The 13,614-nt window shown below is 36.1% G+C and overlaps 1 protein-coding gene across 2 annotated transcripts in view; it reads right to left on the minus strand.

Annotated features, from left to right (window-relative positions):
• ZNRF2 (zinc and ring finger 2) overlaps positions 1 to 13,614 on the minus strand; it is a 92,567-nt gene that overhangs the window by 14,581 nt on the left and 64,372 nt on the right. The window contains exons 3-4 of one of the 2 annotated variants that reach the window (XR_005724330.1): positions 9,943 to 10,019; positions 1,121 to 1,226 (exon numbers count right to left, since the gene is read on the minus strand). Coding sequence is in view for 1 of the 2 variants with exons in the window: in XM_040259701.1 (XP_040115635.1) it covers positions 1,121 to 1,226 (106 nt within the window). In the remaining variant the exon portion in view is untranslated. The remainder of the gene's footprint in view (positions 1 to 1,120; positions 1,227 to 9,942; positions 10,020 to 13,614) is intronic. The other variant, XM_040259701.1, reaches the window with a different exon arrangement.

A 13,614-nucleotide genomic window follows, 5' to 3' on the forward strand; every position in this document is an offset into this window, starting at 1 on the left:
TTACTTTGAGACTGTGTTCTTTGATGCAGGAAAGAATGGAGTTTTTATATACTATTATCATCATATAATGATATGGAGGGATTGATAATGATAATGGAGGGATTCCCCAGTGGCTCAGACAGTAAAGTGTATGCCCACAATGCGGGAGACCCGGGTTCGATCCCCAGGTCGGAAAGATCCCCTGGAGAAGGAAATGGCAACCCACTCTAGTATTCTTGCGTAGAAAATCCCATGGATGGAGGAGCCTGGTGGGCTACAGTCTATGGGGGTCTCAAAGAGTCAGACACGACTGAGCAACTTCATTCATGGATCATCATATAATACTAGTAATACTTTTTTCAATAAAGTTAATTTTCTCCAGTATTAATTTAGCTTTGTCAGTTTTATTTATTTAATATTTGCCTGGATATAGTCTTCTATCCCTTTATGTCCATATTGTTCTGTACCCTTATGTTTAAGTGTGCTGCTCATCAACAGTATATTCCAACCTTTTCATTTGTTTTCACCTGGTTAGTTTGACCATTTGGATTTATTATAATTCCTGATATTGGATTTATTTTTGCCCCTTTGTTTTGGTACTATTCACTATTTTCTCCAACCTCCACACCCTGCTTTTATATAAAATTCCAGGTTATTTCCACTATTGCTTTTAAAGTTATAGTTTTCTGTTCTTTTTGTAGTTTACTTTAAATCATCTTAAATCAAAATTTTCCTTGTTGCCCTAAAACCGAAACACTTTATCAGAAACCAGATGGGCTTTGGAGTCAAACAGACATGGCTGGAATCTCAGTTCTTTCATTTATTACTAGCCATGTGACCATGCCCCCCAGCTTATTTCCTCAATGGTACAATGAGACTGCTATAATGCTTACATAAGATAACCTATTCAAGAAGCTATGGACAATACCTGGGTCATAGTAAAGCTTAACAAATGGTAGACTTTGAGATGCAGATTTTTATTACCAACAAGGGAAAAAAGGCCTTTTTTATTTTTTTTAAAGAAATGGGGGAAGGGAGTTTCAATGAAGAAGAAACCTTTCATCCCTAACTACAAAATTTGAAACTTTGAGAAAAGTCTTTTAGTCCAATATCAATTTGGCTAACATAAAAATAAACTCACCCTTTATGATATATGCATAGACAAGGCAGTCGTGCTATAGTATCTCCCTGCTGCAGTTCTTCAAGGCATATTGCACATTCCCCAGCATCTTTACTCAGTACGTCCTCTGAGAAAAAAGAAAATGCATTTAGGACAATAGAACTGAAAGAATTATGTGAATGCTAACTTATACAGAGTGGTGTCTGGCATATTTTTGTCAGAAGCACATAAAATTCAGCACCTATATTTGAAATACTGTTTGTAATTCACTAAACAATGTTTACCTTTACTTACAGTGTCTCTGAATTTCATTTAGATTTCACTGAGGCATTACAGTTAATACAAACACAGTATACAATCTTCCAACTCGCAAACAACTTTGCTATAAGATTTTATCAGTAAGTCTGTTATTTGTAATTTAGAATTCATCCTACTAACCAATATTAATCTCGTGCCCAAAGATCCTTCCAGAGAAGGCAATGGCAACCCACTCTAGTACTCTTGCCTGGGAAATCCCATGGATGGAGGAGCCCGGTAGGCTGCAGTCCATGGGGTCACTGAGAGTCAGACACGACTGAGTGACTTCACTTTCACTTTTCACTTTCATGCATTGGAGAAGGAAATGGCAATCCACTCCAGTGTTCTTGCCTGGAGAATCCCAGGGATGGGGGAGCCTGGTGGGCTGCTGTCTATGGGGTCGCACAGAGTTGGACACGACTGAAACGACTTAGCAGCAAAGATCCTTCCCTGGTGGTTCAGTCAGTAAGGAATCTGACTGCAATGCAGGAGACTGCCTGCAATTCAGGGGATCTGGGTATGACCCCTGAGTCAGGAAGATCCCCTGGAGAAGGAAATGGCAACCCACTCCAGTATTCTTGCTGGGAAATCCCACGGACAAAGGAGAGGAGCCTGATGGGCTACAGTCTACGGCATCACAAAGAGTTGGACACAACCGAGAGACTAAACCACCACCAAGCTAGGTCAAAAAGTATAGAGAGTGTAACATGGCAGAAAAAACATTAAAATACTATTATAATTTTCAAAATTCTAAAGTAACAAAATTTCATAAGTTAAAGAAATCACCTTGAATACAGGACTTTAAAAAAATATGCTTAATTCAAGAACATACAAAACGAGGGAGATCAAAGCTTCTGTGTAGATTCTGAAAGGGATTTTTAGAAATGAGGATTTCAGACACTGGGCTCAACAATTCTTAATCCTTTTCTGCAACTACGGGAAGTTTATCCCAGACACCAATTAGATTCACTTGCAAAAGGCCCTGCAGGGTATTTTAAACACAAATACTACTGTGGTGAAACCCTTTATAAAGCAAAGTTTCCTTTTGAAAAAAAGAGAAAGAAAAGCAAACAAACAAACAAAAAGGTTTGAAAAACCTTTTTGAAAGGTTTTCTCAATTTATGTTGTATACTGAAAATTTAACATATTTTAACATTAAATTTTAATTTTTAAAAGGATTCTGCCTAAAAGTATATTAGTATATGCTTTGTGACTCTTTTTAAACAAGGAATAACTAAAACATGCCATTACTTTAGAATATGGAGAAACTTAAGTTTAGAGAACAGAAAGCAAAAGCAGGAACATGCAATATAAATTTATATCACAAATAGATAAATTACTGCTTTGGAAATAAAACTCAAACAAGCTAAAAGGTAAAAGCTGCATTAATCTCTCCCTAAATGCTTAACACAGACCAATGTAGGTAAGTTTCCCAATAGTTCCTTTTACAAAAATCCATTCTATAAATAGTTTCCCCTTTAGTGATTCATTTTGAGACAGCACATTAAGAGGAAATACAGCTCTGTTTGGTCTGTAGAAAGGAAGGTACTAGCAGATGATTTACCCATTAGGCTAGAGAGGGCAAGAGGGCAACTTCCACAGCAAAAGGAGAGGCCTTGGTAAGAAGGTCTATGCTCTCAGAATTTAGGGAATATGACCGAGGCAATTTTAGCTAACTACTGGGTAGCTCACAAACTAATACATCACATCAAAGATTTAACCAGAAAAAGAGTTTTCGGCAAGTGGAACCGGGTAAATGGAAAAATGCTAATTAACACCCCCCTATAAAGACCTACAATACCTTCTGGAACTAACACCAAAAAAAGATGTCCTTTTCATCATCTGGGATTGGGACGCAATGTATTAAGTCAAGAGATAGCCAGAACAACAGGCATGTTTCGCCTTGGAAGACAAAACAGACAAGGCAAAGGCTAACAGTTTTGTCAAGAGAACACGCTGGTCGTAACAGACACCCTTTTCCAACAACACAGGAGATAGTTCTACACATGGGCAGCACTGAGTTGTCAATTCTGAAATCAGCCTATGTTCTGTGCAGTCGAAGCACTTTACAGTCAATTAAAACAAGATGGAGCTGACCGTGGCTCAGATCATGAGCTTCTTATTGCAAAATTCAGACTTAAATTGAAGAAAGTGGGAAAACCACTGTCATTCAAATATGACAAACATCAAATCCCTTATGATTATACAGTGGAAGTGACAAACAGATTCAAGGGATTAGATCTGGTAGACAGTGACTGAAGAACTATGGACAGAGGTTTGTAACACTGTAATGAAGGGGGTGACCAAAACCAACCCAAAGAAAAAGAAATGCAAGAAGGCAAAATGGTTGTCTGAGGAGACTTAAACAGCTGAGGAAAGAAGAAAAGTGAAAAGGGAGAAAGGGAAAGATATACCTAACTGAATGCAGAATTTCAGACAATAGCAAGGAGAGATAAGAAGGCCTTCTTACACGAACTATGCAAAGAAATAGAAGAAAACAATAGGATGGGAAAGACTAGAGACCTCTTCAAGAAAACTGGTGATAACAAAGGAACATTGCATGCAATGGACAGAAATGGCAAGGACCTAACAGATGAAGGGACCTAAGAGATTAAGAAGAGGTGGCAAGAATACAGAGAAGAACTATACAAAAAAGGTCTTAATGACCTGAATAATTACGATGGTGTGGCCACTCACCTACAGCTGGACATACTGGAGTGTGACATCAAGTGAGCCTTTAGGAAGCACTCCTACAAACAAACTTGGTGGAGGTGACAGAATTCCAGTTGAGCTATTTAAAATCCTAAAAGATGATACTGTAAAAGTGCTGCATTCAATATGTCAGCAAATTTGGAAAACTCAGCAGTGGCTACGGGGCTGGAAAAGTGTCAGTTTACATTCCAAGGCCAAAGAATGTTCAAACTGCCATGCAATTTAGCTCATTTCATATACAAGCAAGGTAATGCTCAAAATCCTTCAAGCTAGGCTTCAGCAGCATGTGAACCGAGAACTTTCAGATATTCAGGAGTTCCAGAAAAACATTTACTTCTGCTTCATTGACTATGCTAAAGCTTTTGACTGTGTGGATCACAAAAACTGCACAAAATTCTTAAAAAGACGGGAATACCAGTCCACCTTACCTGTCTCCGGAGAAATCTGTGTGTAGGTCAAGAAACAATAGTCAGAGCCGTTACGGAACAACTCAGTGGTTCAAAATTGGAAAAGGACTATGTCAAGGCTGTATGCTGTCACCCTGCCTATTTTTAACATATGCAGAGTACATCATGCAAGATGCCAGGCTGGATAAAGCACGAGCTGGGATCAAGACTGTGGGAGAAATATCAACAACCTCAGATATGCAGATGATATCACTCTAATGGCACAAAGTGAAGAGGAAATAAAGAGCCTTTTGAGGGTGAAAGAGAGGAGTGAAAAAGCGGGCTTAAAACTCAGCATTAAGAGAACTAAAACCATGGCATCTGTTCCCATCACTTCATGGCAAATAAAAGGGGAAAAAGTGGAAGCAATGACAGATTTTATTTTCTTGGGCTCTAAAATCACTGCGGATGGTGACTGCAGCCATGAAAATAAAAGATGTTTGCTCTTTGAAGAAAAGTGAAACTGAAAGTGTTAGTTGCTCAGTCCTGTCTGACTCTTTTGCAACCCCATGGACTGTATAGCCCACCAGGTTTCTCTGTCCATAGGATTCTCCAGGCAAGAATACTGGAGTGGGTTGCCATTTCCTTCTCCAGGAGATCTTCCCAACTCAGGGATCGAAGCCGGGCCTCCTGCATTGCAGGCAGATTCTTTACCATCTGAGCCACCAGGGAAGCCCACAGGTATGACAAAACTAGACAGTGTATTAAAGAGTAGAGACATCACTTTGCCGACTAAGGTCCATATAATCAAAGCCATGGCTTTTCCAGTAGTCATGCACAGATGTGACAGTTGGACCATAAAGAAAGCTAAGCACTGAAGAATTGATGCTTCTGAACTTGGTGCTGGAGAAGACTCTTGAGAGTCCCTTGGAGTACAAGGAGATCAAACCAGTCCATCCTAAAGGAAATCAGTCCTGAATATTCACTGGAAGGACTGACACTGAAGCTCTAATACTTCAGCCACCTGATATGAAGAGTTGACTCACTGGAAAAGCCCCTGATGCTGAGAAAGACTGAAGGCAAAGGAGAAAGGGGTGGCAGAGGATGAGATGGCTGGATGGCGTCACTGACTCAACGGACATGAATGTGAGCAAACTCGGGGAGATAGCAGAGGACAGAGGAGCCTGGTATGCTACAGTTCATGGGGTTTCTAAGAGTCGGCCACAACGTGGCAACTGAACAAGAGTCTTCTCAAGTTTCTTTCTTGAGCCCTGAAGTCCTAACCACTGCCCTGCCCTCAAGTGCAACCCCAATTCTTTGTTCCTCCTCTTGATCTGGTTTTCCTTTATTGTTCTGAATAGCTTTCCACAAACAGGGAACCAGTTTAGTGGAAAGCACCCAGCTAATGTTAACTGCTATATCAGAACTCATAAAAGCCATCCCAGTGGCTCAGACGACATGACAAACCTGTATGTTAAGTCAGCCTGCACTATAGAAATTATCTCACTCTCAAGAAACCCAACATCAACCACAACTGTCCAATTCAGCTTTAGCTAGCCTACCTTGTCCTGGAAAATAAGACCTTCTAGTTTTATAAGGAAAGTCCCATCTTTCTAGCCAATCACGTCCTATTTCTGCAGTGCCTCTTTTAAGACCCCATAAAAGTCACTCTTACCCTAAATCCCCTGAGGAGGTGCTTGCTAGGTATTGTAGACCCCAGTCTACGGACTGTTTTCCCTTGAGTAAAAGGACATCAAACTTGTTACTAACTTTTTTAGTTTTGCCATTTGACATGAGGATGACAGCAATGAAAACAAAGAGAAAAAGATCTGAAGGAAACACTAGAAGATCACTGTACAATTGTGTAATTCCAAATGAATGTATATTCTCACCACTTAAGATTTTTTTTTTTCCACCACAGGGATAACCATGTCGTAAAATGAATCTACATCTCACAACTAACTTCAAAAAATTAACCATTTCTTTTTATCAAGCATAAGACATTATATAAAAATGCACCATGGGTTTTATATTTCACTGAGTGAGTAAAAAATGCTCCCACTAAACTGTGATATAAATCAATTTTAAGATACACCTTTTTCAGAACTGTACAATTTATTTTTTAAAAGTATGTCTTAGATTTGATGGACTAGGGTGTAAAATTTTCTACCTTCTAGAATACATTAACAACACATCTAGATTTAAGTATAAATGAACCAAAAACTCAATTAACATAAATTAGACCAGCTTTTAAAAAATAAAATGTATTGTCACATTTTTTCCATCTAAATCTCTGTAACATATTCTCAGCACCAAATAAAAGTAAGTAGAAATCCACTAGCTGCAAGCTTCCAAATTCATTGTTCACACAAATACAAATGTCTTACAATCCTTTTATGCAGACCTATGACTACCAACTCTCATTAATTGCAACAGGTGTTAAAAATCTTTGAGTTGGGAAAATTTTAGTATCTTAAAAGGCCTTGGCTATCCTGCTTACAAGAAAATTTATTTACAGTGCAACAAAGACAAATCCAATATTCATATAATTAACAGAATAATATATATTTTAAGAATATGATGATATGCTTTGCAGTTACTAAGTTAAAAAAATCTTTTTACTTCAATTTACAATGAAATATTAACATCAGTTATTTTAATCAAAGGTCTCTAAGCCCAAGTAATAAAAAATACGCACAACTATATTCTCTATGTTAAGAAAGGTATACCTGTACATACAAGAACATTCCAAACACATTAATTTCAATGCAGAAGCAGCCCAATACCCAATGTAAATGGCTTCTAATGAAATGATACCTGCTCAGAAAATTAAAAGCTGTTAACACGCTACAGCCACTGCTCAACTGCATTTTGATAAGTCACTCCGAGTTCACTCTCACTGCAAAACCTCACAGTTATTGCCTCAAGTAACAAATACTTAATTTTCAAATTTGAAAGACTTATTTCCAATAGAATCTGTCTTTATATATTTGAAAGCATTTTTCATTTTTGAAAATTCATTATGCAACATCTGGAGGTTTTCTACAGTATTCGCCTGTCCTACCCCATTATGACATTCTATTTTCATTAAAAGAGAATTTTTCAGCTTAGCAATGAGACACATGCAGAGTTAATTAGAGCCTAGAAATACTATTAAATCCAGGAGACTGAAGTGCATTTAAGCTGGGAAAAGATTATTAAAAGTCTTTAACCAGTCAACTGAAAACATTCATGAAAAAACCATCTCAAAAAATAAGGAATCAATGTTTTAGGACTAGAATATCTTAAGGGCAGACTAACCAACCAAAATTAAAATGAGGAAAGCAGAGAAGGGAACACAGACTTAACTACCATGGTTTGCTTGTGTAATCCCCCTCTCCACAGCACTGATCAGGGGAGAGATACTCAAGATTGTGAACATGAAATTAAATTTATGTTGCTTTTCCAAAAGTGTTGTCAATGTTCAACCTGACATCTCGAGTCAGTGTACTGCTTATCAGTCAAATTCTTTGATTTATTCACGTGGTCTGTGCATTAATTTAGAGATACTGATACTGGAAAAGAAGAATTAAACCAGGAAGACAGCAATGATTTTATCAAAGAAGTGGGCACCAAAATTACTTGGGTTTGTATTCCATCTCAACACAGGGAAAAAAAAAAAAAGGATTATATATATCTGGGCCCCATCCCTAGAGATTCTGAAATGTACAACTGCTTCAGAAAAACAACTGCTATCAAGGAAACACCATGCTGAAGTAGAAAGAACGTTAAGACTTAAAGTTGCAAATAATATGAATTTCCATTCTCACTATTAGGTACATAATCTCCCCAAAATGTTGGTCAACCCTGAGTTTCCTTTTGGGTATCCAAAATATTATAGAGATGAAGCTTTAAAGAATCTTACATAAAAATTTTAAGTTATAAAAACACTATATAAAATATTATCAGAAAAAACTTAATGGACTTCTCCAAAAACAAAGTTGGTTATTTTTCTTTTTCTCCCCATTCTGGTATCCCAATTGTTTCAAATTTATAAAATGTTATAAATAATCCCATGGCCAACAGAAACTTCTACCAGATACTCTAGACCTAGTCATTTCTAAAGAAAGACCTTTTATAACTCAAGGCTGGGGACAACTCCATACAAACAATATTGCCTAATTAATTTTTTAACTGTCTTGGCTTCATTCTATATTTGAAAGTACTATAAATGTCTACTTTATTACATGCTTTTAGACATAAGTCTTTTATTAATCCTATTAGGTAACTAAAATTACCTCCATTTTACAGATGAGGCTCAAATGAATTAATTTACCATAATTTACTTAACTAGTAAGTCCTGGGGTCAGGATTCAAATTTAGGCTATCTGGCCTTTTTACAACTTCAGTTTTGGTACAAGAAACAATTTCACTTGAAGAGTATAGATACAAAAAAAAAAAAAGAGTATAGATACAGAAGCAAACTATGTTGGGCTTCCCTGGTGGCTCAGACAGTAAAGCGTCTGCCTACAATGCGGGAGACCCGGGTTCGATGGAAATGGCAATCCACTCCAGCACTCTTGCCTGGAAAATCCCATGGACAGAGGAGCCTGATAGGCTACAGTCCATGGGGTCACAAAGAGTCAGACACGACTGAGCAACTTCACTTTCACTTTTTTTTTTTTTTACAACTTCATCAGTTTTGGTACAAGAAACAATTTCACTTTAAGAGTATACATACAGAAGCAAACTATGTTAGACAACTTTAGGTTAGAAGTACTAAAGATTAGTGTGGCTACCTATTTAGATTAGAGGAAGCACGCTCAAGACTGATCATATGCTTTATCTTCTGGAATTAATAAACTGCCATAAAAACTGTTATCAGAAATGAGCTTACACTTTACTATTTACTTTCTTTACAGAATACAAAAACAGCTCTGTCCAATATAACTTTCTATGATGACAAAAATAGTCTTTTATCTATGTTGTCCGAAACAGTAGCTACTAGCCACATATGGCCTGAAAATAGCACTTTAAATGTGGCCAGTGCAAAATGTGAAACCTATGTATTTCAATATAGTAGATAAGGAACATACATTTATAAACTAAAATTTTCTGTTAATTGTTATTTTACTTATAGCCTCAAGCTCTTAATTTGCATTGCCCAAAGAAATTACTTAAAATTCAAGCAGCCAAATATGCAAAATTAAAATATGTAGCAAGTACAAGCACATATCCATATAGTTATTGCAGATCAAGACAACATGAAAAAAAGCACACAGCCAAAATCCTTTAAGGGGAGGGGGGAAAAAACAACAAATAAGACCAAATTTGTTAGAGCCAGCCAACAAAACTCCATGCGAAAAAGTTATAATCATCACAACTTTATTTTCAGATTAAGCATCCAAAGGTACATGATCTTTTCAGCAAAATACAATGCCAAGCACTATTATGGGTCAGGCATTTTACCTGAAGACTTATTTTTTGTTCTTGAACCCTCAATGATAGCAGTAGAAAACAAAAGCAGCTGAAATGTGAAATAATCCCTAGAAAAATCAAGAATTAAAAAAATTCACAACATTAGTAAGAAGCAATTACTCAAAGAATGAAAAACTGGGGCTCACAGGGTTTATTAATAAGTACTTTCAGATATAAAGTTATATCTAATGGACTTTGAAGACTTTAACATTAACATTCTAGATTATAGATCCATGAGCTGTTACTGAACTCAAATACCATAAAGGGAATTAGAAATTATATTTAACAAAGGGAAACAGTCATTTTCACTGTAAAATTAATATATCAATAAAAACATAGGAGTAACCTTCACTAAACTGTCTAAAACTCAAAATTCATGGTCAGGGTCAACTTTTATCCTTTTTAGAAATTTACTTTTCTGGTTCAAGGAGCAATTGCTGGCTTCCTCTGCCTAGATGCCGTTGACATAAATGTCAATGGTTTCTTTAAATATAATTGAGAAATGACTAAACACCTAGTTGCTTTTCATTTGCATTGTTAGAAACTTACTTTAAAATTAAGACTATTCTTCAAGAGACAAAATCTGCAAATCTTCTGATGACTTGGAAAAATGTATACTCTTGGGATTTTCTGGAAATTGACATTTGGATCCTTGTCCAAGAAAACATAAGCAAAATAAAAAAGAACCCAAACTATATACTCTAAAAAGTGAAATAGACAAAAACAACACTAACTAAATACTTATAAATTCAGTTTTCATGGGCATTTTTGTTTCTAACTTGCCTAAGAAAAAAGCTCAGGATTAAGTATTCTATAAAACCAGATACCTAATAAGCTCTAAGAAGTATTACAAGTCACCTAAGAAATTTCTAAATAACCAAATTACTTCCCAATCTTCATATCAAATTAAGATGACTTTCCTTTACTCTCTCCCTATCACAAATCGCTGACTTGCTAACTCTAAATAAATGTTTACTTAAATGAGTTGTCCACATTAATACCCTGGTTTCTCTTCAGATCATATAAATGAGTTATCCACAATCAAAAGGGGGGGGGAACACAGAAAAGAAAAAAACTGCTGAATATATAAAAATAGAATAAAATACACTTTGAACTAAAGTTTCAAGTTCATTTTTGCTTTGAATCAATGCAAAGAGAAAAACATCAGTCCTAAAAAAAAAACAAAAAAGCTTATTTTCAAACTTATTTTATGATTGTATACTTTCAAATTATATTAATGTATTCAATTATAAAGTAGGCTTTAACGGCAATAACAGAAGTCAAACAATCTGGGTAATATAATGTAGCAAGTTTTAAAAACAGATGTTACAGACAGTTCTAGGTTCAAATCCCAACTCTGCAATGGATCTAGGAATAATGGGGATAACAATACCTACTTCACAGGGCAGTGGTAGGAATTAAATAAGATAAAATTCCAACACTGCAACAGATCTAGGTACATAATGGGGATAACAATACCTACTCCATAGGGCAATGGTAAGAATTTAAAATACACCTGTTAAATGTCTAGAATTGTACCTAGCAAGGAGCAGGTATGTTCTGAATACTAGTTATAGGACTACTGAGAAGAAGGGACTCTTCCTCTGAGCCTGTTATCTCCAACTGAAAGAAATTATGAAACCTGCTAGACGGGTCTCTTAAGAGTATTATGGAGATTCAATGAGAATGCAAATGGAAGACCTGAACTTTGGACAACACACAAAATTGTTTGAGCTTCATTTTCTTCAAATAAATTGTAAGTCTCAATAGTTATATCTCATATACTCTTTAATATTGATAATTAAAAATTGAAGAGCTAATGTAAAAATGCTTAACTCTAAATGTTGGTTAAATTAAACAAAATTCCATTTACTATCATATTGAAACTGAAAAATGTCAACTCAAATGGCTTATAAAAAAACATATGTCAGAACTATTATCAGATTTATGAAGTAGGAGTGTTTCTATCATTCTGTTAGAATAGATTTGAGAATGAGTGTTACAATGTGTATGTGTATGTACTGCTTTTATTAACTGAGGCTGGAGTGTGATGCTCCTTCCCTTCTGCCTCCTCCTGAGTCTATGAGGAGGAAGGAATTAGAAGGTGGAGTCTTAACCACTAGACTGCCAGGGAAGTTCCTTGTTTTTTTTTGTTTTCATTTGTTTTATTTTTCATTGGCCAAACATTTTTGATACAAACAAAAATAGAGTCTCTGAGAAGGAGGTGGCCAATACTTTGCAATCTCTGTATTCAAGAAACAATAAATTCCATGAGGAAGGGAACCTTGTAGATTCTGCTTACTCCAGCATGCAGCATGGTGTTTTGCACAGTTACTGCTTGAAAAATATTTTTTGAACAGCTAAGAAAACAGAAGATCTCAGAAGACTAAAGAAAGCACCAAGCAACAAATGAACCAATGGAGAGAGAAAACACCACAAAGTCAGAGGGCTGGAGTTTCGGTGACTCGGGCACTTAGTTTGCAGTCTGGTGACTCAGCTGAGCTCAGACTTTTTTTTTTTTTTTAAGTGTATTGACTTCTTTATCCAAGTGGTTCCTATCAGCCAATCAACCAGAAAGCACTAATATATGCAGAGCTTGACAATAAATAATAATAAGTTGATTAAAATTATAGGTAAAGAGTTTTAAGTACTATGTATACACAGGAGAGATATTTTAAATGTCCACTCCACCAAGATAATAAAGCAAAGTATGAAACTCACATGTACCTGGAGGAAAAAGGAAGGTGAGAACCAGTATTTCTCACAATAACAGTCATGCAATACTAACAACTCAGAGTTCTTTCTTGATCCCCTTATACTCTGCTACTAAATGACTGAATATTGCGACTAAATATTGCGACTAAATTACTTAAAAAAAAAAAAAAAAAAAACAACCCGGTGAGAAAAACCCTGGAGAAACTAAATCTAGATTCATCTGAAAATTCATGTAATGAAATCTCATGAAAATCAAGAAAGGGCAAATGTAAAATGCTTTCTTCAAAAAATTGTTTTAAGGAGAGGGGAAACACACTGATTCTGAACGAGGTTTATTTCTTTCTGCTCAAATTTCACTAATCCTTCAGTTGCCCAAGGCAACTTCACTACCTGAGTGAATCCATTAGAACAAGGGGAGAAGGCTGCTCCAATGGTGAAAGTACTACTCAAAGAAAAGAAGCTACTGAGTTGGGCTGAGGACAGAACTCTCTCTGCACCCAAGAACAGGGAAACTGTTTTGAACAAAAAGGGCTGGTGTGCACCAGGCTTATGACCACAAGGTTCACAAGAGGAAAGTATCTTGCATTCTATCCTCTTCTATTTGAGAAACAAATAAGTATGATCTGTGTGCACGCTAACATTATATAACAGAAAATTCATAAACTAAGTATACACAACAATGTGAATGAAGGTGAACCAAGCTAAAACCCTGAAATAGACACTTACCATAAAATCAGAACGAACGAATGAATGGAAGTAAGGCAGATGATGACTTTACAAGCAGAAATTCCTAGAAGGATTAATATTTCAGAGGAAGGGGAAAGGAAGGTCAAGGCAGAAAACTAAGTCAGTAATCTACAATAAACATCATGTAAATAAAAAACAAAAATCATTAACAAAGACATAAGAAACAGAGGATAAATCCAGGAGCTCTTGTATTGAAATCAC

This window comes from Oryx dammah, unplaced genomic scaffold, assembly GCF_014754425.2.
Source record: "Oryx dammah isolate SB20612 unplaced genomic scaffold, SCBI_Odam_1.1 HiC_scaffold_18, whole genome shotgun sequence".
In the NCBI taxonomy this organism is placed as follows: Eukaryota; Metazoa; Chordata; class Mammalia; order Artiodactyla; family Bovidae; genus Oryx; species Oryx dammah.